The following is a 27,148-nucleotide window of genomic DNA, read 5'->3' on the forward strand; positions in this document are numbered from 1 at the left end:
GGCTTTTCTCCTGCTATTCCTCCCTTACAGGTAATTTAATCAACCAAGGGAGACATTTTGAAGCTGATACGATGGATTCAGATTACAGTGGGCTATCTTCACATCCCATTGACCTATTTTCAAATTAACCTGAGTTTTACTTCCAAGTTATTGCTCCCCAAGTTGAGACATCCAGCACAAAATTGATCTCGGCAAACCTCTGCTTCCTTACAGAGGACAGGACCAATATACTAACGTCAGCATTAATTGCATTCCTGCTGCTAGCCCTTCTCAACTGTAAATCAATGGCAACAGTGGACAGTTCGGCAAGAAAGGACTTTGTACATCATAGAGTGCCTGTTTGCTTGTTTTTAATTGGGGCAATTCTTAGTTTTCCCATGATAGTTGGGGCACGTCTCCCAATTTCATATCCTCTAGCTTTCTGTTTGTTTTTCCCGCCATTGTTTTTTCCTTAATCATACTTATTTCTTCTTAGAGGCCATCCATTTAATCATATCCATCACTGTTTACTATATTCCTCATGGTTTCCTGGGTTTCCTAAGGGATGGGCAGTGCAACCCTAAACACTGACAAGAGAGAAGTGCAAGTCCATGAAATCTCCTCCCTACTTTTTTTTTTGAGGGGGGGAGCTAGTCCCTACAGAGAAGAATTGCGTGAACTGGCCATTGGTGTAGAACATCTTCATACATCTGTGTGGTGGGCGATGCAGTTGCTCCTCCACCCTGCAAAGAGGGCAGCTACAAAAAGTCTGGTCAGAACTAGAGTTATATTTATCATTTGTTCCTGTGAAGTGCAGGAGTGGGCAAACCATCCATTGGGATTGCTCACCTAAGTAATGGGAGAAGAATTATACTGATTGAGCAGGTCATGGTGGTTCGTATGTCAATCGCAATGAAGTCTGCAGATTTAAGGGGATCTATCTTCCCTGGGAAGCATGTTTTAAAAAAGCTTGACACTTTGTGCAATCTAGCATATTCCGAAATTGCTGTCTGTGAACCTTGGAGATAAGTCATTTCCGGCAAAGATGGATAATGTTACTGCATCCCAAGTGTAGAATGAAATCCACCAGAGAAGGGGGTGGGGGTGGGAAGCGAAAGCAGTTCTTCAGTGCGACAGTGGAATTTTAATCAAAGAGCTTCCACCTCAGCTGCCTTCAGTGCATGCTTGATTCACTCCAACGTCTGCTTGGCTACCGTGCTTCTACTCCTCCCGGTGTGGACCCATTTAGGCTGTGCACAGGTGTCAAGTGATGACTAATGACAGAACAGGATGCTCTCTGCATACAAGCTCACACAACTGCCTATTTTAAATACAAGGCAATTATATAATGAGGATCTTTACAGGTATTCTCCCCCCCACCCCAACACATTTCAAAGCACCCAGTTAAGAAGTCTTCATTTGGAACAAACATATTTCATGAAAAAGGAAAAATTAACAGCTCGTTGATTCCTCCTTGTTTATGCACCTTCTTTTCTCAGAGAATCAAACCCAAAAGGGCAAAAGCCCTTCCCTTTCAGAATTTACAATGGCATAAAGCTATTTATCTGCGTCCCTCATGCAAAAGCAGTCAATAAATCTAATCAGCTATGTGTTTCTGAGAAAAAGAGTTGTCTCTTTAATTAAAGGTAACAGGTTTTATAAGTGTTCTAACTGGCAATGCATGGATTTAAGCAGGCGTCTTTACATTTTGGAAATATACCACAGATCCTGTTACCATGGGTTCCGAACAATAGACAGCTGTCCCTACCAGGGGGAGAAACAGGAGGAACCTGCTATATATAGATGAAAGACTCTTGCGAGCTACTGCAGGGCCCTTTTATGGGAAACAACACTACCAACTGTTCACATCTAGGGTTAAACTAGATGTGACCATGGCAGATAACTTGCTCTTTTCCGATGTCTCCCTCATTCACCTATAAGGTGGCCAAGTGGACAGGATCCTTCCTTAACAGAAAATGAACACATAAAAGAGGGGTGCTGAACATTTCCTTTCCCTTTCCTCCCATCTCCTCCCCTCAAAACTTTACTCCAGGCAATTTACTCCCTTTCCAGCTCATGCCTGATATCCGAGATGGGAAGGGAGGGAAGGACTGAGGTGTGGTGAAGTGGGGGCTGGTTCAATGGTCTTCTCCCACATGCTGCTTTGACACACCATTTTACACTTGAACAGGGCAGACGCGTTAATGACAGCCCTGCCACTTCTAATATGAGTCCTTGGGGCAAGCTATAATTGATACTAAATGTGCCTTTGAATCCTGTGCTTGATTTTGTCCTTCTCTAATTCTTTTAGTAAAAGCAGCCATAGTGGCTGATTCAGCCACTAATATTCAGGGATTAAGATTCCCCCCCCCCCCAGTGCTAATTACAATAGAAAGCACTGCTAGTGGGGAGGAGGGAGTATTTTCAGCAAGGGAAATGGCAAGTGGAAAGGGTTAATCTTCCTTCTGCCCTGTGTCAAAGCTCCGACCAAGAATGAGCCCTGCACAAGTGCTCTTAACCTTTGTTTGATTGGTTTTTAAAGAGGAGAATCTCAAGCACAGGATTCAAAGAAATGTTTAAAATCATGTCTAACGTGATTTTAGTTCAACAGAACAGCTGTTCAGCACCAACAGTTTTTGGACAGCTCCTCAGCTTGCCAGAGAGGAATGTTTTCCAAGCCTTAAAAAACCTGATTGAGATGCTTCTCTCTAAACTTAAAGACACCCCCCTTCCCCACATGAGAGTATGCTTGTGCAAAACTGAAAGAGAGAGAGACTCACTCATCTGGGGACAGGGGAGAAGATGCTGTTTGCTCCACTCCCTGCATCGAACTGCAGGCTTGGGCAAACTGTACCCATAAATCCTCATACCATTCTGAAGGAAGGCAACATTGCTAGGGCTAAATCCTGTTTTGCCTCTTTTTTTTCCATTTCTTTCACAAATGTTTTACCAAGCAAAGGAGAAAAGGCGAGAGGGAATCTTTGAGCTGCCAGTCTGTCTTTGCAGCACCTTTTAAAAGTTCATCAAAATGTATACACTACTTGTAAGAAGAAACCTTCAAATTGGTTTACAAAAAAACAAACAAACCAAGAAATTTATAAATAAAAATAATTGAGAAAGTTATTTAAAACATTCAAAAATAGTTTAAAACAACAATAAACTATAAACAGATTCAAACACATGTCCACCTTCTACATATTTGAGCAGGCTCATGGCGACCGGCATGCATGCACATTTATCCTGAGCTTCTCATACCTTTGTTTCATTAATTAAATTTGTACATTGCTTCCTACTTAAAACATTCCAAGGCAATTTACCCTAGACAAGCATTTCAAACCATCCAGGTCCTAGAGCTAATACTATTAAATCTGAGCAATAAATGCTTCCACAAAACTGAGGATCGAGACTAGAGTCAAAAACCTAAGGGTACCATCACAGACTCATTGGACTGCAATGGCAGGAAGGGACCAGCATTTCAGCTCATCTTATACCTCCTGTGGCAGAGGAATACAGCCTATGATCATCCAAATTTTACTCTGTCACCAGCGAAGAACAAAGGAATTGCAGCATACTGCGCTCAAGGGGCTCAATGGCAGGAAATCTGTTTCATAATGTGAACACAAGCAGTTTAAAAACATTCAGCAGAAAGGAATGAAACAAGGACAATGGACTATGTACCATTTATGGCTAAGCCTTGGAGCCTGAGCAAGCGATAACTTATATTTGAGCACAGCAGTTGCTATTTTCTGTCTGGGCTATAGTGTTTTATTTTCTATGTAGCATTTATTTCTGCTGTACATTTTTAAAAGCAAAAAAAAAGGGGCACGGTTTATGCCTTTGTGCATTCTTCAGTGGCACAAATGAACCTGATTCCTGTTTAATAACCCAGAAAACAATGAGATAATTCACAAGCACAACCCTCCATATATATATATATATATATATATATATATATATATATATATATATATATATATATATATATATATATATATATATATATATATATATAGCAGTACCTGGCATGCTGACATGGAGAAAACATGCAGGTGAGTCACAGGTCTAGTCAGCAATAAATCCCAGGATTATGGTAGCAGGCAAGAATATTCTGGCTCATATGCTGGTGAAAACCAACCTGGGTCATACCCAGATAGCTCCAGGTAGTGACACAAAGGAACATCAGCAGCCAACTGTAAATCACACTCCAATGATATACAAAGAATACAGTGCATCTTGTCCTCCCCGCTCTCTTGCACAAGCACCTCACATTTTCTCAACCTCTTTATTTCTCTGCCACTTACCAACTTAACAATTGATCAGCTCTATTACAAAGTGCAAAGCAAATGGATTTGTCTGTACATAATAAGCAGGCTAGAAGCAATTGCATTTAGAGGGAAATTTGAGGCCTGAGCATTTGCTGTTAATAAAGCTATGTAAATTTCCACCATTAAGAAGCTGGCTATTAAAGAGGGGGTTGGGGAGAGAAAGAGAGACTGGAATGTGGTCCCTTGATAATATCTCCATTAAAAGAAATCAGGTATAATTATACCATCAACAGATCTTGGGGTCTCATATCTTTCTGGAAAATGCACCGCTTTTCATCTCTGCCTATAGGGAAGTCTTAATTTATCGAGAGACACAACACTGACAGTAACAATAATATTCTACTCTCTCTCTGTTTTGTCTTTTCTTCAAGTTACTTAAGGCTCACTTACATTTGAAGTCCTCCCCCTCCCTCCCACTGGTATAGGGCCTGCTACCTAGGGTGCCTGCAGATTGCATTGCTCTGGGATCTGTCAATCATTGCTCTTCCACTGTAAGTGGAAGAGAATAGAGAATTGCAGATAGAGAATTGCAGCTGACCTCCCACACTTCGGAAGGTTCTAACATTTTTATGTGTGTGCATTCTGCTGTGTTCTGTCCACAGCAGTGAGCATGACATGACAGCATGTGTGGGCAGAAAAGAAAGCATTCACTCGCGCATGCCCATTTTGAAGTCCATTTCTATCACTTTTTAAAATCATTTTTTCCACCAAAGTGCTTTTTAATATTTCAGTGCTTCTGTGCAGTTAAAAACAAAATGAAAAAGAAACACACTTTTTAAAAATAAAAATAAAAATGGCATTGACTGAAAAAGCAGCATGCTAGTTAAATTCAATTTTAAAATTTGCTCTGTGGCAAAAAAAAAAAAGGGAAAGAAAAGCAAAGCAAATGAAAAGACTGGTTTAAAAAATTCATGGCTAAAATGAAAGGTAATTGTATCAAGTTGTATAGCCTTCCTTCAGATGGTAGGCAAACCTGTCCAATATTATCACTGCACACATCAAAACCATGGCTCTTTAACAGAGAGAAGAGTAGCACTACGGTGATCTACAGCTGTGGAAATTGAGCTTGGCACCACTGCGTAAACTCACGGCTCGGAGCCTGGACAGCAGCTCCAGTGGGTGGGTGGGTAAGAATCAGCAAGAGATGCGAGAGAGCATCAGTGGGCAACGTGTCAAGGCCCACTCCTGTTAAGCACCATCCCTGTTTGAGTTAGTGTTCTGCTCTTTTCATATTTTAATGGGGTTTTTTTGTATACTGAGAAAAGGGAAAACAAAGGAGGTCTATGACTTGATGATGATGACACCACACAGGTTCCCCGTACAAAGCAAGCGACTAAAGCACAACTATTCCAAAGTATATGCTTTGTGTGAAATAGCCCTCACTCTCTGATCCACATTAAAGATTGAATGTTCTGCACAATAAAATATGAAGAAAGCCTCCTCACATTGGAATCCATGGAGACCACACACCTGAGCTATGCTTCTAGCCTCCTTAAGCCACAGAGATGCTGCTTGAAAGACTGTTTTCTAAGCTTTTCCACAATCATTCCCAACTAGAACCCAACTTTATGAAACCTGCAACGCAGAGGCACACACACATCCATATCTTTACATTCTATACAAATGTAACAAAGGAAATGTAACATTTTCATCCATTTCTGCGTGAAATGGGCAATGATCACAAGAATTGCTTCCAGGATTGTGCCCGAAACAAAATTCTGACCTTGGAAAAATAGATTTAGGTATTACATTTCCTGCATTTTAAAATATCTTAAGCAGCAGGGCTTCTTTTAGGTTCTTATGAAACACTGTCAATCCCGTTATCCAAACCTTGTTTATACAATCCCCTTTCTTATCTGAATCTGCTACACTCATCACAGGTGTTGATGCCTGTGATTCCCTATAAGGATGGTCTGTCTTTTATCAGAAAAGATAAATGGTCCAAAGGGGTCCCATTGTTTGTATTCTGCCCTTCCTCCATGGAATTCAGAGGGGCATACATGGAGATCATCACATTTTATCCTCACAAAAACTCTGTGAGGTGTGTTGCGCTTAGGGCTGTGTCATTTCCTCCTGTACTATATTCCTTTATTGTTTCAGAAGCTCCTTCTGTGTGGTGCATTTCACTCTCTTTAATATAATTCCAACATAGAGAATTTCTATAATAAATTATGGAATTGGAAGATATGTACTTAGCTGCAGTTTTCAGTTGTTCTTGTTCCACTGTATCCTTTGCAATACAATGCATGCATGTGACTGTACATACAGGATAAAATGATGCCCCCCGAAGACAGTGATCTTGATGTGATTTTTAATTCTCTTCCCCTGCAGTGTTATACTGAAGAGTTGGGGTCCTCCTTTGCAGTGGTAAACGCCACACACAAAGAATCTGGCTACAGCTTCTTGTATTCTTAAATCAGATGGTGAGGATTTCAGAATGATCTCTAGTTAGGCTGGAAAAGTGTCATCCGGTGAGCTTCATGGCTAGGCAGGGATTTTAAAAAATGGCCCTAAATCCAACAAACTACCCAGGAAACTACATGACTCTAAATGAATTTCAATACTTGTCCTAACACTGTTACTTTGTTCGCACCACACACAAGAGCAAGCTGGTGTAAGACTAGGTTAAAGGGAAACATGGGGACAAACTTAGCATCCATATTGGTGACAGGAAAAACTCAGGGGGGAGAATGGGGTTGACTCTGGAACATGCATATGTGCCCATTGGATCACAGCTAGTCATTGGGCATAATGTAGGTGCTCTAATGTATGTGCCTTTGCTGTTTTTCACAAACAGTGCAGACGATGGCTTGTTTTGTGTGAATGATCCTGGTGTAGGTACATCCCGTATATTGTGGGAAGTGATTTAAAATTCAGAGCCTCAACGCCTTTTTTGTTTTGTGGGGAGAAAAACAAGCCATGGAAATAAAAAGCTTTCATCTGCCAGAAGTAATTAAAATGCCTCACTTTGAAAGTTTGGTGCTTTCTTGCATATGAGCCACTCATTTCTGTAGCATAATGAACCAAAGAAGCACAGACAAATACACACATCCTCTATAATTGCACAGGCCCCACACAAAAGAAGGACAGTCAAAGGTTTGCTGTGCAGTTATTTTACTAAGTCTCAACAGACTGTGGCTTTTCTTGTTGACCCCTAGATGCATGGAATAGAACTGCATTGTTGTGACTGTGTTGAAGAACAACCTTTTCTAGCTCGCCCCAGCTGAAAGGAAGAATTCTTATGCTTAGATTGAAAGGGGGGATGTAGATTCTATGTGGGCACATATCAAACCTCTCCTCTCATTTGAACCACTTTCCTTCTGCCAGTGTTACTAGAAATATTTGTTCAAGGGTGTTGGGAGCATGGGACAGAGCACTTTGGAAGTGCAAAGCAGGGAGTTAAAGGGCACATGATCTTCTGTCACTCTAAAAGGAAAGCTACTGTTAACAGGAATATACAGACTCAGGGTTTGCCAACTCATTATTGTCCATTGACTGGCAGTGACTCTCCTGGGTTTCAGGCTGAATTCTGTCCCAACCCTACCTGGAGATTTCAGGGAATGAAGCTGGGACTTCACCAGATACGCTATCACTGAGCAATGGTTCTTCCCTGAAATTCTGAGTGCAATTGTTCCTTTAACAGTGTCAGGAGATCATGCTGAAAAGGCAGAGGTTCACTTTTCATTGTCTCCCACACGTCCCACAACAAACGCGAGAAGCTATAAGAATTCTAGTTGTCGTTTTCTATCTGACCGGTTTGCACATGCAAGCTATGAAGTTGCCATCATCAAATGAGGATTGTTCCATTTATTTGTTAAATTTACCATATACCCCACCCTTCCTCCCAAAGGATGGTGGAGAAACTTCTGAGTTTCATCTATAACTCTGCTTTGCAGAGCCCAAATGGTTTGCATCTCCATTCCAGTGGGATTGAGTTTTTGTCCTCTACTGCACAACACACAACCAGTGACATCCATTTCTAACTGGGAACTCTCCACACTCAGCACAAAAGTTAGCAGCAAAGGAGTCTTGTCTGGACCCTAACTGATTCAGCTTGACACTTGCACTCTCTTTCCCGGGAGCTGCAAATTGCTGCTGATGTTACAACAATGCCTTTGCATGGTTTGCACCAGATAATCATGTACATCTCACCTCTTGGCTGTCAGGATGCATAAAACGGAAGCTAGCAAATTCACTAAGAAATGCAAGGGAAGTTTGTGTGTGTGTGTGTGTGTGTGTGTGTGATAAAAGAGTGAAAAAACAGGCATCTAGTTTAAACTACAGCAGTCAAGGTGGGAGCCAGACGTTTTGTCTTCACATCATCACCAACTGAGATCAGGGCTCCTGTATTCTTCCAGGCAAACATAAGAAAGAAATGCATAAGGCCTGACAGCTGCGACTTTATGATATCTGCATTAAAGGGATGCTACAGTCAAGTTAGGTTTTTGCATGCTCTGACCAAAAATGGTTGGGCAAATTAAAACAATTATGCAAATGTGTTTAAGCTGCAGTATTGAGCTTGTGGTGAAAGTGGTGGGGTGAATTAAACAAAAGAATTAGCTTGAGTTTTGGAGAGTACACAACCTGTGTCCCTCCAGATGTGTCCCTCCAGATGTTGTTGTATCCCAACTCCCCAAACAGGCTTTGAGTGTAGCGCAGTTCATCTCCTCAAATTCATGTTGAGAATGAGAACAGGGAAATGGGTCAGGTAGCCAAGAATGCACTTTTGGGGGGAACAACCATGGAACCACAGAACAACACAGGATCAAATCACCGTACCCAGAGCAAAGAGTTCCAGAAGCTACAATGCTCCTTTATTTGCCTATAGCCCTGCCTCAAGGTTCATTGGTGACAATAATTAAATACATAAACGGCCTTAAGTGCTACTAGGATTTTCTGAGTAATCTCTTCTGCTAAAGTCTTTGTTAACTCCATAACCAGCTACCCTCCACCCTACTAACTGTTCTGTAGCTGCAATATACAGCAAGAAGCTGAGATGATTTGCAGGGAATGCTCCACAAAGTGCTACAAAGCAATAAAAAATGTGCTGGTTTCACTGAATCGAAGGCCCTTCTCCTGCCCTTTAAAATGTTACAAAAGGAGACGCTTCATGGATTTGTGCTGTGTTACAAAACAGGAGCATGCTGCAGTAACTTAAAAAGAGGAGCAGAAGAAATTATGCTTTTTCAGATCCTCTGCTGGTAGGAAACCACTTGCAACAGTAGAGTGTACTGTCTGTTAGGTATGTGATTGGAAGGGGAAATTGCTAGAGAATGGGAAGAGGATCCTCTACTGGTTACAAAGAGAGCTGATGGTGCAGGAGATCTAAGTGACCAACAAACATCAGAAACCAGTGCTGGAATGCAGAGGCCAAATCTCCTACTGTTCTGAGCGTAAGAAAGGGCTTGAACTATGTGAAAGAGCAGCCACTGCACGTTTGCTAAACTGAAACCCCAATATGAGCTTGGCATAGACACAGGGGTTTAATTGTGCCCTTTATGTCCCTTAATCCTCTTCCACCTCATAACAACCAAACATGTGTCCTTACAGCATTACACTGTGTATTTCCCCATGCCCAGCTCCACATTGCTGGCTGTGACCATAACAATGTCAGAATTAGGGGTGGATGAGTCTGTCCATTTTGGTTTTTCTGTTTCTCTTTTTTTCTAGTTTTAAATTCAGTTTTCTACATTTCTACATCAGTCTGAAGGGTTTTTGTTTTTTTAAGAAGTCCACGTGAAAATTCACCCACCATTTACTGCAATTTTTTTCCAATGTGCACATTTTCACACACACATTTGCCTAATATACACATTTTGCAAACAATTTCTCCTAATGTAGTGCATGTATGTATGCTATCCTCACAAATATATGGCTCTTTTATGCACCGTTTACTCTAATATATTCCTTTTTGGCACATATTATTTTTCCGGAGAACTGCATTGAAAATTCAGAGCAGTGCGAATTTGGATGTCTAGGGTAGCTTGGTTTGCTCGTTGCTTCAAGCAGCGCATATTAGGGAAGTTCACCTTCAAATGTGAGCTGAACCACATTTCCTCACCACCCCCTAGTCAGAACCTAAAGCTGGGTACAAATACTTGAAATACTCTATCTGTGGCCAGAAAAATTGGGGCATTTCACTGAATTTTTCCACGAGAGGAGAAATGCTCCAAGGGGTTTAGGGGGCTGAGGCTCACCATGAACAGCATAGGTGCCAACTCCCTGGAGCCCTGGGTGTCCAAGCACACACAAAATTCCCCATGAAGGGACTGGGCACCCACAAATTTCGGTGCCAGGGCCATGCACGCCGCATGGCACCAACAGCCCCAGGCACCCATGGTCATGGGGCCACGTTTGCCCTCCTGATGAACAGTGGTAGTAGCACAGCCCTTCTTTCCTTTTCTCTCTATGGCTTTTCTGCTGTGGCAGCTACAAGCAGTGGCAGCGACAGCAACTGTGTTGGCAGCGTGGCCCCTATCTTCAAAATATGGTGGAGAATGTTCAGCAGAAAAATGTGTAAAGTGGCATTATTTTTCAGATGTGTGTGCATATGTGAAAAAAGAGGAAAGTCTCAGAAATTTTCACAGAGAAATTCCATCTCAGTATTAGTCATACCAGGCCTTCTAGTTGGGGGACAAGGAGCCATCTCTTGCAACATTCAACTGTGCTTCTTGTAACATTTACCGGGAAGCTAAGCACTCATTTTAAAAATTGTATTTTTGCGACAGCTAGGGCTGATAAGGGAGCATGCCATTCTGACTGAATCAACGGCTGTTAAATACTAATCAGCCTATCCCTGCTGTGATGTTGTTTGCACTTTCTTGTTCTTAACCCCCACCAGCTGCAATCCCCACTAGTTAGGCTAATTGCTTTCTGCAACTCAGTCTGAGCTGTAAGTAGGGCTGAGTTGGAATGAGGAGGGTAATATCCGTTCATACCTTCAGCACTGATGAGAAGTGCCCCACTATTGCAACAAGTTATATTTTTTTGGGGGGGGGGAGTTGCTGCTGCTGGAGGAGAGAATCACTGTGAAAGGGAAAAACATGGCAGCCTATTAAGAAAGCATTGCCCCGAATAGGCTTCATTTGTCCTCATGTTTCTGATTGGCTAGGATCATTGATGAGGTCAGTCCAAGAACCATTGCCTCCTCATGCTAAGCAGGAATGCTGTGTTTTTACTTCCATTATGGAATAATTCTATGAAGGAGAAAGGGATCCCCAACTAAGGGGTAAAGCGGTGCAGCAGCAGTTTGTGAAAAACCAGAGACCAAAAACAAACATGAAAAGGCCAAACATTTCCAGTGACTTAGGGTCTGTTTTGCATCAAGGGCCCCACAAATTGTGACTTTTTGACTTTTGACCTCCACATTGAAATGGGTGGAATTTTGGCACAACCCTAGGTATAAGCAGAGACAACTTTTCCAGTTTGAGGACCACATTCCCTTCTGAGAAATCTTCCAGGAGGGGAGGCACATGTCAGTAGGGCAAAAGGGGACAGAGCAAGGAGTGTGAATTTACCTATGGACAGTAGGCTGGTTTCTACACCACAGATTTCTTTCCTCCATCCAGGCAAGCAAAGGGGATTATTAGAGCTCAAGGGGACAGTCTAGTCAGACATAAAGACTCAAGGAGGGTTTGAAGCATGGCCAGTGAGGGGCATGGCTGGGGGACAGTACATGCAGCCCCCAAGCCAGAGGTTCCCCACTGCTGTAATCTAAGCATTGTGATCACAATGAGCAAGAGCCAAAGACATGCTTCAAAACAAATGTCACTGTTCAACTTCTATTTCATCCACAAACCCACCTCTGGAGCTCCTTCAAAGAAACTGTGATTTTCAGGCTATGGCCCAGAATGAAAAGGACTGCCAAAATATCTGCCCATTGGACCATCTCCCCCAAGGGGCCTCCCTTTAAGACGCGAGGGCTGAAAACATCTCCTGATTCTTCTGTCAAGAAGCCAATGTGGATCAAAATCTAATGAAGGAGGGAGGGAGAGGAAGAGGGAGAGAGCATGATATCAGTGCTGGGTGTACAAGGGAGAAGCAAATATACAGAGCACATAGCAAGGTAAACTCTCAGGGTGAATCCAACTATCACATCCCATCAACAAAAGGACGTCCACTTGTGCAACAAAACTTTCCCCATCTCCCCCTGCAATCTGAGCTAGGTTTCCTCTAACACTCCAGTACAGATTTGGGGAAGAGCAGGGAGGTCCGTTATGGAAGTGGAGTCCTTATAATAATTTATAATAATAATTTATTATTTATACCCAGCCCATCTGGCTGGGTTTCCCCAGCCACTCTGGGAGGCTCCCAACCAAATGTTAAAAACACAATACAGCATTAAACATTAAAAACTTCCCTAAACAGGCCTGCCTTCAGATGTCTTTTAAAAGTAAGGTAAAGGTAAAGGTACCCCTGCCCGTACGGGCCAGTCTTGCCAGACTCTAGGGTTGTGCACTCATCTCACTCTATAGGCCGGGAGCCAGCGCTGTCCGCAGACACTTCCGGGTCATGTGGCCAGCGTGACAAGCTGCATCTGGCGAGCCAGAGCAGCACACGGAACGCCGTTTACCTTCCCGCTATTAAGCGGTCCCTATTTATCTACTTGCACCTGGGGGTGCTTTTGAACTGCTAGGTTGGCAGGCGCTGGGACCGAGCGACGGGAGCACACCCCGCCGCGGGGATTCGAACCGCGACCTTTCGATCGGCAAGTCCTAGGTGCTGAGGCTTTAACCCACAGCGCCACCCGTGTCCCCTTTTAAAAGTAAGATAGTTGCTTATTTCCTTGACATCTGATGGGAGGGCATTCCACAGGGCAGGTGCCACTACCGAGAAGGCCCTCTGCCTGGTTCCCTGTAACCTCACTTCTCACAGTGAGGGAACTGCCAGAAGGCCCTCGGCACTGGACCTCAGTGTCCGGGCTGAATGATGGGGGTGGAGATGCTTCTTCAGGTACAAAGGACCGAGGCTATTTAGGCCTTAAAGGTCAGCACCAACACTTTGAATTGTGCTTAGAAACGTACTGGGAGCCAATGCAGGTCTCTCAGGACCAGTGTTATATGGTCTTTGTACTGATGGGATGCTTCAGCTGGATACAGCCCTCAGTCTTGCTGTGAGTCCACCATATCCACAAGTTGGTTCACAAGCAGCAGATTTAATTTTGTACCTGTTTCTGATCTCTCTTTTTGTCTTCTAGCTTCTGCTCCAGTTTATGTGAAGCCCTCAGCCACTGCGTGGCCAAATGCCGAATCCTTTTCTTCATGAAGATCAAAGACTCTTTGCCACTGCCAATCAACTCCAGGAGGTAGGAGAGGTCTCTCTGAAAAGACGCCTAGGGAAACAACAACATACTCTTCCTCTTAGCGCAAGGTCCAGGGTGACCCTTGCAATGGCTGTCTGAGAAAGGAGATCCTATGGTGCATGTAGGTTACATGGGCAAAATATGTTTCCTTTCTCTTCTCCATTTGAACAGGGCTGAAGACAGCCACAGCTAGGTGATCTTGCGCCCCTGGCAGAACCTTCTAGATTGCGTCCCTTACCCACGGGCAAATTAGTTCTTCTTTCCACCTCTCCTACAACCCCTTCTCCACCCATTCAATTCACCCTCTATTTAAAACCTTTTCTTATGGGGCAATAATCAATATTTTTATTTATAGATATATTTATGGACATATTTTAGCTGGTTTTGCACCTCCTCCTTTTGCCTGCGCCCTTGTCAGGGGCCCATCTCACCACCGCCTAGTTACGGCCCTGGCTGAAGATGCCTCGTGGTTGGAGCGAACAAATTCAGACACCAAGGGGCAGCCAATATGTTCAGTAACATCTTGAAAATTAACTGTGATATAGGGACAGCTAATTTGTTGATTGAAGTAAATCAATTTTGATGTGCAACTAAATGCTGTAGTGCAGAGTGCTTCTATTCGTAGTTCCATCCACCCACCCATAACTCTTCTCCAAGATACCCCACTCAATTTCCTCTCCCCTGTGCATGTTGGGGAAGGAAGTAATGGAAGAATTTCCAGGGTGGATCGAACGGGCTTATGCACTGTTTTCATGGGGTACCATTTTGCTAGGTATACTTGTTGCTTGAAGAGTTGACCACAGCCTTGTCCCCATACCCACTCCCCACTTCCTGCCCATCAGGCATATGGAAGAGACTCTTGGGAGAAACTACTGCTGCCACTCAAGGATGTGAACACCACACCCACTAGCACTAACACCTTACTGGGAGCAGTATGGCAGGGAGGAAAGAGGCAATGTTGTACCAGGTTACAGAGCAGACTGAGGGATCATCACCCACGCTATCCTTATTTCTCCTCAGCTCAGACAGGAGCGCCCTAGCATGACTGCGAGACCATGCCCCCTTATAGTCTGTGACATAACCACCACTGGGCATGATCTTTCTCTCTTGCCCTTCCCACACTCAGCCAGGGACAGTAATCTTTTCTCTCACAGCTGCCTATTCCTGTTGTCTGAGAGCATCGAAACCAACTGTTTCAGACAAAAACAACCTTTGTCAAATAAGTGAGGATGTAACTTGACTGGCATGATTCAAGGCCTACAAGCTTCACCTGCGCTCTGGGAGGTGGCATGGTGGAAGATGCAGCCGCTGTCTGATTTCGCCAAGGCAGCACGGGGCAAAACCACTCGACTTCGCTGAGGTAGATGAGGAACGAGCACTCTGTGCCATCCACACCGAAGAATGCATAGCAGGGGTCTGATGTCCACCTGGCTCTCATCCACTGAAAGGCAAAGGGAGGGGTATTGGTTAGGTAAGCCTTTACACAAAGATGTAACCAACAGTGGAGCTTCTGAATGCAACACATGATATCAAGGGATCATCTGATTAAGGCTTGGATTTACACTGAGAAGAGGCTAACATTTCTAGAGGCTGAGCTCGTTTTTTTGGACTTTATCAAGGGATATGATGCGTGCGTATTGGCAAATGATTGCCTTAACTGGAAGAAGTTGTTACAAAGGTATTTATATGGCAGACAGAGATCCTGTTAAAGGAAAGAAATCAAAAGGATGCAGTGAAAAGACAGACTTTCAGACTAGGGAGGTGTAGTCAACAAAACAGCTCCTGAACTTTTTATTTGATTATTTTTTTAAAAAAAAATATTTATTAAAAACCACAGGTGGTTTACAGCATAAAAATACAAAAGGAGAACATTAAATACAAAACAAACCAAACCTCCTGTTGTGGGAGCTAATTTTGTTCAATAGAAACTGTGAAAACAATTCTGAGTAAGTAAAGAATAGGAAATTCTGGTAAGATTTGCTGGTGGCACCAATCTAAGGGACAAAATCATTGCCGAAAAGGATAAAGATCTGAAATATGTATATTTATTGATATATTAGTAGAGCATACTTTCATTAAAAAATACAGCAAGGCTGTATACATGTATGTGTAGGCTAATACACAATGGTATACCACACATTTTCTTCCCTTTATACTGTATATAAGTAAAATGACATGCAAAGCAGCCCTAAGAAAATGATTTAATAAATTTACATCATCATCATCATCATCATCATCATCATTATTATTATACTGCTCTATACCTGGAGATCTCAGGGCGGTTCACCTCTTTAAATAGAATAGAATTTTTATTACCCAGAAAACTCATCTAAAGCTTTTATCTAAAAATGGATAGGAGATCCTGCCAAGGAGCTTACATTTTATCCGTTAGCTTAGATCTCACAAAGCTTATTTTGCTTATCACTGAGGTCTGTTATCACTGATCAGCACAGGTTGTGGAGGAAAGAAATAATATCACAGCACTTCAGATGAAATTTGCCAGAACAAAAGCAAGCTGGCTGATAAGTGTAGAAAATGCCTGATCCTTATCTGCAGTGGTTTTGCCCCATAGAGCGAAGCTAACACATGTATTCTTTCCCCCAGAAAAGCAGAGCTAGCCTCCCTCCTGATATTCTGGAAATGACTCCACTGATGGAGGTTGTGGTCAAAAACTTATGGAGGCCACCGGGTTCAGAAAGGCTGATCTCTGTGCTAAAGAGAAATAAATTTAGTGAGGTTCTCTCGCAAGGTGATTTTGCATGCAAAGCAATAGCCCAGGCTTCCAGTTCTCCATGTAGATCTATCATCCTCCGTAATTGCTGGTGCCAGCCTCTTCCAAACTTAACTACACAAACGAAGCCACTCAGGAGACAGCCCTCCACTCCCGATATGTAAAACACACCAATCATCCAGACAGGAGATCGAATTACTGCCTCCAGCAATTAAATTACACTTAAAATTTAACCCCGCCATGGAAGAGGATGGGAGAAAATGACCGCTATGTAGCTGGGACAATCTGAGTAATGCAACGGTTGTGTCTTGTTAATCTGGCAGTTAATTTGTTTTGTCAAGTAGCTGGTTGAGGGGCATGCAGGCTGAAATAACAGCTGAAGGGGTGCAGTGCGGGGAATGACTTCATGTTAATCTTACTGTTAAGCTAAACGGGTCGGTGCAGATACAGAGCTGCACACAATTGCACCGGCCAATCAAATGCCCGAGTTGTGTTCAAGTCAAGACAATGTGCTGCTCTAAGCAGAATGTGGTACTCAAAACCAGCATCAGGTTACAACACTTTGCTTGTTCCCCAGGGCAGAGATAACGCTTGAGATTAAAAACAAGCAAGACAATAAATCCATTGGTGCTTCCTTTGCATTTTGTTGCATACGAATAATTAACAGAGATATAAATGCTACATTAGTCCATGAATCATGCAAGGAAGGGCAACCTAGTTGCTCAGACTTCACACAAAGAAGGTGTGCATCCTCTCTCTCTCTCTCAGTGAATATTTCATAGAATCGTAGAGCTGGAAGGGGCCCCAAGGGTCATCTAGTCCAACCCCCTGCAATGCAGGAATCTCAGCTAAAGCATCCATGACAGATGGCCATCCAACCTCGGCTTAAAAGCCTCCAAAGAAGGAGAGTCCACAACACCTCTCATGTCTCTAGAGTCAAGCTCAACAAGGTCTTCTTTCCCCGAATTTAGGGCTTTCCAAAAATGTTTGATCTGAGAAGAGACACACCCTGGCCACTTCATGTAAGAAAAGCACAATCTACTCATCCACCTCAACAAATCTGGTCCCTAGAAACTAATTAAGTTCTACCCACCCTACCTTTTTTGGGGGGGGGATCTCCATTTTGCCCTCACCTTCCTCCTTCAAATGACCAAAATTAAATATCTTAGAAGGTTCAACACAGCACTAATTGACACATTAGGGCTATGGTTGCAGCTGTAGTGCATATATTACCCCATAGGGAGGTCTTCCTCAAGCTGGTGCCCTCCAGATGCTGCTGGACTCCAACTCCCATCAGCCCAGCCACTATGGCCAATAGTCAGGGATGATGGGAGTTGAATCTCACCATCTCAAGCGGGAAGAGCACTGTTGCAGTCAGGTCCTGCTTGTGGGCTTCCCAGTAGCGAATCAGATCCCTGTATGAGAAGAGGATTCTAGACTAGATGGGCCTTGATCTTCCTCTGTTCTTATCTGGTGGTGGAGTAATATATAAAATCTAGGGGAATAAAAAGGTAATGGTAAAGGACCTCTGACAGTTAAGTCCAGTCACAAACAACTCTGGGGTTGCGAAGCTCATCTAGCTTTACTGGCTGAGGGAGCCGACGTTTGTCTGCAGACAGTTTTTCCGGGGCATGTGGCCAGCATGACTAAGCCGCTTCTGGCAAAACCAGAGCAACACATAGAAATGCTGTTTACCTTCCCGCCAGAGCGGTACTTATTTATCTACTTGCACTTTGACGTGCTTTCAAACTGCTAGGTTAGCAGGAGCTGGGACCGAACAATGGGAGCTCACCCCGTCGCGGGGATTCAAACCGCTGACCTTCCGATCGGCAAGCCCTAGGCTCAGTGGTTTAGACCACAGCGCCACTCACGTCCCTTAAAGTTCAGAGTTGACCTCCAGGGCCATAGCCAGCCCTCCACACTAAGTGGGGCTGCCACATTTCCAGGTAGGCTTCAAAGAAATGAAGTTATTTCAATGGCTTCTTAGTGTCCAAAAACAAGCATTAAATAAGAACAGTTATGATTAAGTTTGCAAGCTTCTGCCTCCTTAAATGAGTACAGTCTCTTGTTGCAATAAACAGTAACTCCCTTAAGTTGTCCCTTACCCACTCTGAGCACCACATTCACAGCCATATAGTAGCTAAAGGGGGACTTCAGGACTGATTAAGCATAGTAAGGGAGACATGGATCTTGAAAAGTCCACCCTGAGCCAGCGGGGTACTTGAGTGGGCAGCAGAGCTGGACAGGTCAGGTGGGTGCTGTCAGTTTGGAGCAGAATCACTTGAGGGCAGGTGGCACCAGCTGCTACTGATTTGTTCTCAACAAGAAATCTCCCTCTTCTAAGGAATAAGATACCATTTTGTTGTATCACTAAACCAAGAAGTCAGTGTTTGTGTGCTTGAATTTTACTGAGGTGGAACAAATCCTTATTCTTGGTGGGGCAGGGCACCCACTGGTCCAACTCTGGCTCATGGAAAACTTGACTTAACTATCGGTGTTCATTTCCCCAGGTGATCTCTGAAACACTAAAAGTAAAGTAAAGGTAAAGGGAGCCCTGACCATTAAGTCCAGTCGAGGACGACTCTGGAGTTGCGGCGCTCATCTCGCTCTATAGGCCGAGGGAGCCAGCGTTTGTCCGCAGACAGCTTCTGGGTCATGTGGCCAGCATGACTAAGCCGCTTCTGGCGAACCAGAGCAGCACACAGAAACGCTGTTTACCTTTCCGCCGGAGTGGAACCTATTTATCTACTTGGACTTTGATGTGCTTTCGAACTGCTAGGTTGGCAGGAGCAGGGACCGAACAATGGGAGCTCACCCCGTTGCGAGGATTCAAACCGCCAACCTTCTGATTGGCAAGTCCTAGGCTTTGTGGTTTAACCCACAGTGTCACCCCACAGTGTCTGAAACACTACCTATGCCTTTTATATCTCACTTATATTCCTTTCTAATTTGGGGAAAAAAGAAAAATGCATTGAAAAGATGTTTTCTCACATCGTAATAATTCGGTTTACTGCTGCAGTGCTTGCTGGAACAGTGTGTGAACAAAAAAGATTCCATCTTCTTTTAACTGTCATCCAATGAGACACATTGCTTTCATTTCTTCCTTTTTTTCTGTTCAGAGCACAAATCTGAATCTACTTTACTCACCTCCACTTTCCCAGAGCAGTCAGGGTACTTGGGATCCCTGGGCACCTCACACTGGTCCCGTCTGCCTTCTATCGCTGTTGAGTACAAACACACATGGGAGTGGTTAGTTCTGAGCTCAGATTCTGGTACTAAAGGGAGCTTACTAACAATACCAGCTATCTTTTCTTTTCTGTTTTGAAGAAATAGTGTAGTGCTCACATTATTCAATCTGGGCTCCAGTTCCATGAACCTGGGTCCTGTCTCTCCTCCCTCTGTCCCACAAAACACCCCATCTTAGATCCTATCCAGGCACCAGAACCCAAGGACTGGCAATCCCAACCTTCCCTAAACAACATTATGTGCGAACAGCCTCCTATTCTAGCAAATCAGGAACTCACCTTTAGACTGACTGCTTAAATGCTGGGGAAAGCAGAAAGTCAAGACTATTTCTCAAGGCATTTTTTTCTACAGTATTTATCATTAGCTTTGATGCTGGGGTTAACGTTGTGCATGGTTAGCAATGAGACATCTTTTTATTAATTTATATGCCACTTCCTATTTCAACAGAAGTCTCTAAGCAGTTTACAAAAAGCAATCAACATAGGAAAGACAATACAAATTCCTCATTCAAAACCAAACAATGATTATTAATACTAATAATTCCATATTTTAAGTAACACAGTTAAATAAATATCACTAAAGAATGTACATAACTAAAATGACCAAGAACCACAAAAGAAAATGACATACTAAGCATCAAAATATATCACGGTCCACCAAAATGCCACAGAATTGCAATATATCATCACAAAAAACTCATATTGTTGGTATCTGCCTGTCTCAAGCCAAACTGCTGGAGAATCACAGGGCCTGTTATGGCTGCAGAGACCGGTAACTTATAACTGCTGACTCCTGCGTTGTTTTTGCTGCATTAGCAGCACTCAAGTAACCTCTCCGGAGTGCAAGCCTGGACAGTGTGCATGAAGGTCCTGAGCCACCCACACAACCAGACCTCCTGCCTCAGCCTCACTGATGTGCTCCAAAGGCACCAGCTTGGCTGCAGGAGTTGCTGGAAGGAGCCATACAAGACACCATCCAACCATTTTAGGGACTCCACTCCAGATTTGTGTAGGGTTTACTTTTTAGCCTTTTCTTCTCCCAAACATGTCCCACAAGACAGTGGGTACAGATTTTTCCTCAAAGTTTACTCCCAAAGCCATTCTCACAAACGATTATAGCAGCAAGGCAGCAGGTGTTTAGGGCTATGTTCCCAGATTGATGAGCCTCATCTAGCCATCTCATATATATTACAACAACAACAACAACAACAACAACAACAACAACAACAACAACAACAACAACTCAGCAGCTGAGAAGGGAAGTTCAGGGATATTTTTTTAAAATAGTTTTATAAGTTGTGTGTCTGTTTCTCAATTTGATCCTTTTACGGGGTTTTGTATGTTTTGTGGTATTTTATGAATTGTTATTTGCTGTTATTTTTATTGATTGTAGACTGGTAATTCTTTATTGTGGCTGATAAGTGTGAACTGTTTAATTATTATTTGTTGATGTTTAATTTTACTGTTTACTATTAGATACTAATGTATTGTTGAATGTTGCTTTGTTTGATATAAGTTGTCTATTTTAGTTATTGCGACTTTTATATTGGATCAGATTGTTACTATTAATGTTTGGTGTTTTATTATGTTTTTATGTGTTGGAAGCTGCCCAGAGTGGCTATGGAAACCCAGCCAGATGGGCGGGGTATCAATTTTGTGTGTGTGTGTGTGTGTAATAATCATTTTCCTGCACATTAACACCTCATAAATCTAATTAAAGTCCTTTCCCCAGAGAGTAGCTTTTAGCCTGCCCCAGACAGCTCATGGGACACAGGAATGGGGACATTGTCCGGTCCTGAGATCAGGGACACTAGACAACCCCTGAGTTTAATAGTTCCTCCATTACTGAGTTAAAGCACAGAGCACTGTATCCAACTAACTCCTACTCAGAGTAGACCCACTGAAATTAATAGATTCATGTAATCATGTCCGTTCATTTCAATGGGTCTCCTCTGAGTAGAACTAGAATTAGATACATCCCATGTGTAAGACCTTCCTTCAGCCCAGGTGACTGTGTGTTCATGGGAAGACTTACATGGAGTATACAGTGGTACCTCGGGTTAAGAACTTAATTCGTTCTGGAGGTCGGTTCTTAACCTGAAACTGTTCTTAACCTGAAGCATCACTTTAGCTAATGGAGCCTCCTGCTGCTGCCGCTGCGCCGCCACTGCACTATTTCTGTTCTCATCCTGAAGCAAAGTTCTTAACCCAAGGTAATATTTCTAGGTTAGCGGAAGCGTATGTAACCTGAAGCATATGTAATCCGAGGTACCACTGTATAAAGGAACTCTACCCAGGGGGCCATTAAGAACAGGTTAAGACACTGGGCCCTGTGGACTAAATCACACTCAAAGCCTCATTGTTGGAAGTTGGAAGCAGCTTTTGCATGCTTCTATCCGTTGTTCAAAACCTAACCAAGGAATGATGACATTGGAAGGGGGCAGTTGGAAAAACCAAAACATATATATGCTACACTTCAATTTCCTATGATAATGAAAGCAAAATGGAAGTTTTTTTAAAAAGTGTTTCTTGGCGTGGCTCTATTGTATGGTCTTACATTTCTTCTCAGATTACAGCGCATACTAATGGTTGGCCAGCATTTTGCCTCCAGTCAATGCCCCCCCAAAAAAATTGTGCCTAATGAGGCATGTGCATGACTCTAAAGGAGCACATGAAAGCCCTTCAAAATATAGACATTTTCAAATTGCGGCAGAAAATTGTGCAGGCAATCAGTCAAGTGCAGAGCCATCTAATGAGACAAACAATAGCAACACCTACAGGCACATAGGCCTTTCAGAGAAAGTCAGAAGTAAAGCATGGAGTTCTATCTTTGAAATAAACACCCAAACACCATGCCTAACAGTTCGAGTAAAAGCTTGCTTACTCCTGTTTTAACCCCCAGGAACCAGAAGGCCATTATTCATCTTCAGGCTGTATATTCACAGCATCCCTGTAGGACAGGGGTATCCATTCCCCAATGAACAACGTTCTAGAGACCATTGTATCGGTGGTGTACAGACCAGTGAATGGACCAAGTGAACAGGCAGCAACCACAAAGGAAGGAACAGCAGAACCAGGAGGCTCCAGGGGTTGACAGAGGGACCCTGAGTTAGGGTTGGGCTTTAACAGTTGTCCAATGATGCTGACCCTGGTGCCAGCCCTGGAGCCAGATGACCTGGAGTTTTTTTTTTTTAAAAAAAGGGAGCTGCTACTGCCTAGGCACTTAATCTGTAGCACTGGCCAAGCCCAGTTTGGGATAATAATCCATTATTCATACATGGGGAAAGCTAAAAGGAGCTGGCCGGTGAGGGTGCTATAAACTATTTATAACATGCTCCATTTGTTTTCAAGAACAAATTGCAGAAGCCTATGCAATTATTCATGCCCTTAAAGTTAAACAAAGTCCTTTGGTACCCCAATCCTTCATTAGGAACCATAGCTGCAGATTAAAGACAAACATTAAACATTGATATTAGAACAGGAACAGGCAATATTTTATTGACTCCCTTGGACCTCTTTGGGTGTCAGGGAGAGAGGTGGCAGAAAAAGCCATTTGGCACATTGAGCCACAGCTGGACAAAGAAAGATGAGCAAGAGAGTCAATATTTAATACTTTAGGGTCACAGCAGGAGAGCACAGTGAGACAACCGGTCATAAAATGCTCTTGTATCTGCCACATTAATCATCATAATGAAATCCATTTGCAATTTCAAAAGATTTAGTCTTTGATCCAGGAAGGCAAAAGCTTCATTTTCAACATGGGTGTTGTCCTCACTTCAGCTTCCTATTGCATCATCCTACAGAATGTTCAGCAGCAAATATTACACAGTGTCAGGAGGAGGTAAAACATTTTTATTTTATCTACAGGGCTGACCCACCCATAAGGCAAGGTAAGGCAACTGCCTTGGGAGGCAGGATCCACAGGGGCAGCAGATCTGACCTCCAAAAAATGCATTGCCTGCTGCCATCGCCACTGTAATGGCAGCAACAGCTGCAGCCCACTCCTTGGAGGCTGGATTTGCCGCCTCCTTGGCAGCCAAAACATATTTTCAGCAGCCTTTGGGTGAAAAGAATGTGTTGCTGGTCTCCTCCCATCCTTGTTCCCAGTGTAGATCTTTAGTTCCCCTTTATTCCCAATGTAGATCGACACTCACCCCTTCTTCCCTGGTCGGAAACAGGGAATTTTGTGGTTCACCTCAGGGGCCAAAATGTTTTGGGCCAGACCTGTTTATATAGCACCCTTAATGTGCATGGCACTTTACATCTAAAAGACAGGTCCCTGCCCTACATAGGGCAGGCAGTCGAGCTGAGGGTGGGGGACCTGTGGGCCTCTGAATGTTGTTGAACTTCAGCTGCCATCTTCCTTGACCACTGGTGACTATTGCTGGCTTGGGATAAAGGGGGTTGGAGTCCAACAAGAACTGGAGGGCTACAGGTCACCCATCCCTGCAATAAGGGGATAGAAGGAAGATGGAGACAATGGCAAATGAGAAATGGTCCTTTCATGAACTTAGGCCTTGTTTAAACACAGTAAAACAGAATGCCCCTCCCCCCAAAAATGGACAAGAGAAAATCTCTAAGAAATATGTTGTGGGAAGGAAATGCTGCAGCGACTCAAGAATATGCAGACAAGGATTTGAGTTGTACAGCACTGCATTGCAAGTGGGTCAGTTGAAATAGGTGAGAGATTTTATCCAACACTATTTATTCATAAGGCAGGTGAATAAGCAAGAGAGGTATTTAATACTTTTCAGTTTGATGACAATGCAAATAATAAATGGTCATGTCTGGATTTGAAATATTGAATCTGAAGCACACTCAGAAGAAATATTAAACCTGAAAGGTGCAGATTCTTTATTAGAACTCGGAACGAAAGAGAAAGCACGGATAGTGGATGAAATAGCGATTGCTTTCAAGCTGTTGGCACAAACTTGTGCATTTGGGGAGCTGAGTGAATCACTAAAAACTGCGTAGTGTGTGGCATGAGATCAGGCAGGCAGAGATCCAGGTTTGCACGAGAGATTGGTTTAGTCCTTGAGCATGCCTTTGATATGACACACAGAGCAGCAGAATTGGCTACAAAGCAACTGAGAGGACTAGCGGGGGGCACAGCTTAAAACAAGCGGCCGCCCTACAGTCCAAAGATATCGGTAAGAAGGTGAGGCAGCCAGCCTCAGAGCAAAAGATGCCACCACTTACAAAAATCTTTCAAAAGAAGGAGTCCTGGGGGTAACAGTATAAACTACAAGTGCATCATCAGACAGTATTTGTAAAACATTCAAAGCACTGCAAGTTGAACCGTTTAATCATTAAAACACCAGATTTTCTTTTTAATACCCCACCCCAAAATACTTCTTGCATTCAGTAAATGCAATCAGAATTGCTAGTATATCTATATAAAAAGAAAGTGACTCAGCTGGAATTCCAGGCAGTATATTACTGAGTCTAAGGCCATGAATACATTTTTTAAAGGTACAGAAGGTTTCGTTTGTAGGCTGAACGGAAATAAACCAAGTGACTGTCCAAGAAATTGAACAGGAATGGGGAACCTGGTGCTTCTGGCCAGATGTTGTTGGGAGTACAACTCCCAGCATTACTGATGGTTGGCCGTTCTGACACGGGCTGATAGGAGCTGCAGTCCAACACCTGGGGGCCACCAGCTCCCTGCTGCTGATGTAAATGAAGGTAAGACACATTGTTAATAGAGAAAACCTAATACTATACTAAGGGACACGGGTGACACTGTGGGTTAAACCACAGAGCCTAGGACTTGCCGATCAGAAGGTCGGCGGTTCGAATCCCCGCAATGGGGTGAGCTCCCGTTCCTCGGTCCCTGCTACTGCCAACCTAGCAGTTTGAAAGCACGCCAGTGCAAGTAGATAAATAGGTAGTGCTTCGGCAGGAAGTTAAACGGCATTTCCGTGTGCTGCTCTGGTTCGCCAGAAGCGGCTTAGTCATGCTGGCCACATGACCCGGAAGCTGTATGCCAACTCCCTTGGCCAATAAAGCGAGATGAGTGCCACAACCCCAGAGTCGGCCACGACTGGACCTAATGGTCAGGGGTCCCTTTACCTTTAATGCTAAACTAGGCTCTGGACAAAACTAAGGGGAGAGGAAATGGCAACACTCCAAAGGACCAAGAAAGGAAGAGACATTTTCAATGATGTCTCTCAGACGGCAGTCAGGGTGGCCGTGCTATGGGACTTCACAGAGACCACTTAAAGAACTTTGGATTTTAGTAGTGTAAATGTTTTAAAAGTGAGCACCCATTTTTAACTTGCCTCCAGTGCTAGTTCCGTGTGTGTGTGTGTGTGCGCGTGCGTGCGTGCGCAAATGAAGCCCAGCTTGCGACTGTGACTAGTCCTCTGGCTTGACAACCCATAGGCTAATAACGGAGTTCTGTAGCCATTCTACAACAATTGCCCACTTCTGTGTCAGCTTCCAACTTATTTAATTTTTTAAAAGCCAGCCATGGCAGACAAGAATGGAAGACTCCATGGGAATCTTTGCCCCTAGGTAAAATCATAGCATCATTAAAGTCAGCTTCAAAACCCATCTTGCAGCAGGAGAAAGGGGAGAGTTGTGAGCAATGGGGAAGACGGGAAACACACAAAAAAGGTAGATAAATCAAGCTTTCAAAGGAGAGGTTTACAGGTCCTCGTGGGATTCAAGGCAAGCATTTTTAATGGTGTCTGTTGGGGATTATTTTCTTCGGTGGATTAGTAGGAAACAAACACATCATTGTTGCATGATTAAAGTGATTTCCTCAGTAATCCCCTTCTTAGCACATTAACCCACTGGAAAAGGGGGTGGGTGTTAGTTGTGTCACACGCCAAGAAGGGGTGTTGAAGTGGGAAGTGCAGACAAGCGCCCCCACAATGGATGTGCGCTGCCATAGGAACACATTTCTTCCCTGCAGTGTGCTGCTACTGCTGCTGACTTCGGTACCAGCGTTGCAGTTCTCTGACTGTTAGCTTTCCTGCTAATGATGTATGGTGTGCTCAGCTCACCAAGTGCTTTGCAGACATTAACTCTTCCTTTCCCGAAGAGTCATGTGAGGCCAGCATTAAAGAGTTCTTCTCTCTCCCCACACCCTCCCCAACTCCTTCCCTAAGCTGCCTAAGAGAACTCAATGTGCAAATCCCAATGAATCAGTTTCACCTGTTTTTAACGATGTGGTCGGAAGAAAGATGAGGAGAGGTACAGCTCACTTCTTGTAGTGCAGGAGAGGGGCAGCAGTGGAACGATGCCATCGGTTGTTTATCTTATGATGTATGAGGGGAAATAAATGGCCGGGAGCACTTTTAGAGAAAGCTGCTAGAGAGAATGCAACCAAGACAGGGACATGGGCAGAAACCTAACCCTCCCAGCCCTGCATGTGACAAACACGGTATCTGAGGGTGCTTGCTTTCTACAGCAGGAATGGTCAGGTGCACTTTGCTTGTGCATTTGGAAAACACAACAAATACCACGTCTCAAACAATTACCTACAAATGTAATGAAGATACCAAGTCTCAAAACACTGCCTGTGCGTGAAGCCCAATGACCCATTTTAGGCTGGTCATTT

The 27,148-nt window shown here is 43.6% G+C and overlaps 1 protein-coding gene and 1 long non-coding RNA gene across 2 annotated transcripts in view; one reads left to right on the top strand and one right to left on the bottom strand.

The window, feature by feature from the left end:
• The window catches only part of MGAT5B (alpha-1,6-mannosylglycoprotein 6-beta-N-acetylglucosaminyltransferase B), a 165,156-nt gene that overhangs the window by 46,336 nt on the left and 91,672 nt on the right, over positions 1–27,148 (bottom strand). Inside the window, exons 5-8 of the mRNA XM_083597862.1 lie at positions 19,484–19,557; positions 14,876–15,046; positions 13,471–13,635; positions 12,107–12,276 (exon numbers count right to left, since the gene is read on the bottom strand). Coding sequence (XP_083453988.1) covers positions 12,107–12,276; positions 13,471–13,635; positions 14,876–15,046; positions 19,484–19,557 — 580 coding nt within the window. The remainder of the gene's footprint in view (positions 1–12,106; positions 12,277–13,470; positions 13,636–14,875; positions 15,047–19,483; positions 19,558–27,148) is intronic.
• LOC310755360 overlaps positions 18,023–27,148 on the top strand; it is a 78,666-nt gene continuing 69,540 nt past the window's right edge. The window contains exon 1 of the long non-coding RNA XR_014544332.1: positions 18,023–18,092. This is a non-coding gene — a long non-coding RNA (uncharacterized lncRNA). The remainder of the gene's footprint in view (positions 18,093–27,148) is intronic.

The sequence above is a fragment of the Podarcis filfolensis genome, assembly GCF_964270895.1.
Source record: "Podarcis filfolensis genome assembly, chromosome: 2".
NCBI classification, from domain to species: Eukaryota; Metazoa; Chordata; class Lepidosauria; order Squamata; family Lacertidae; genus Podarcis; species Podarcis filfolensis.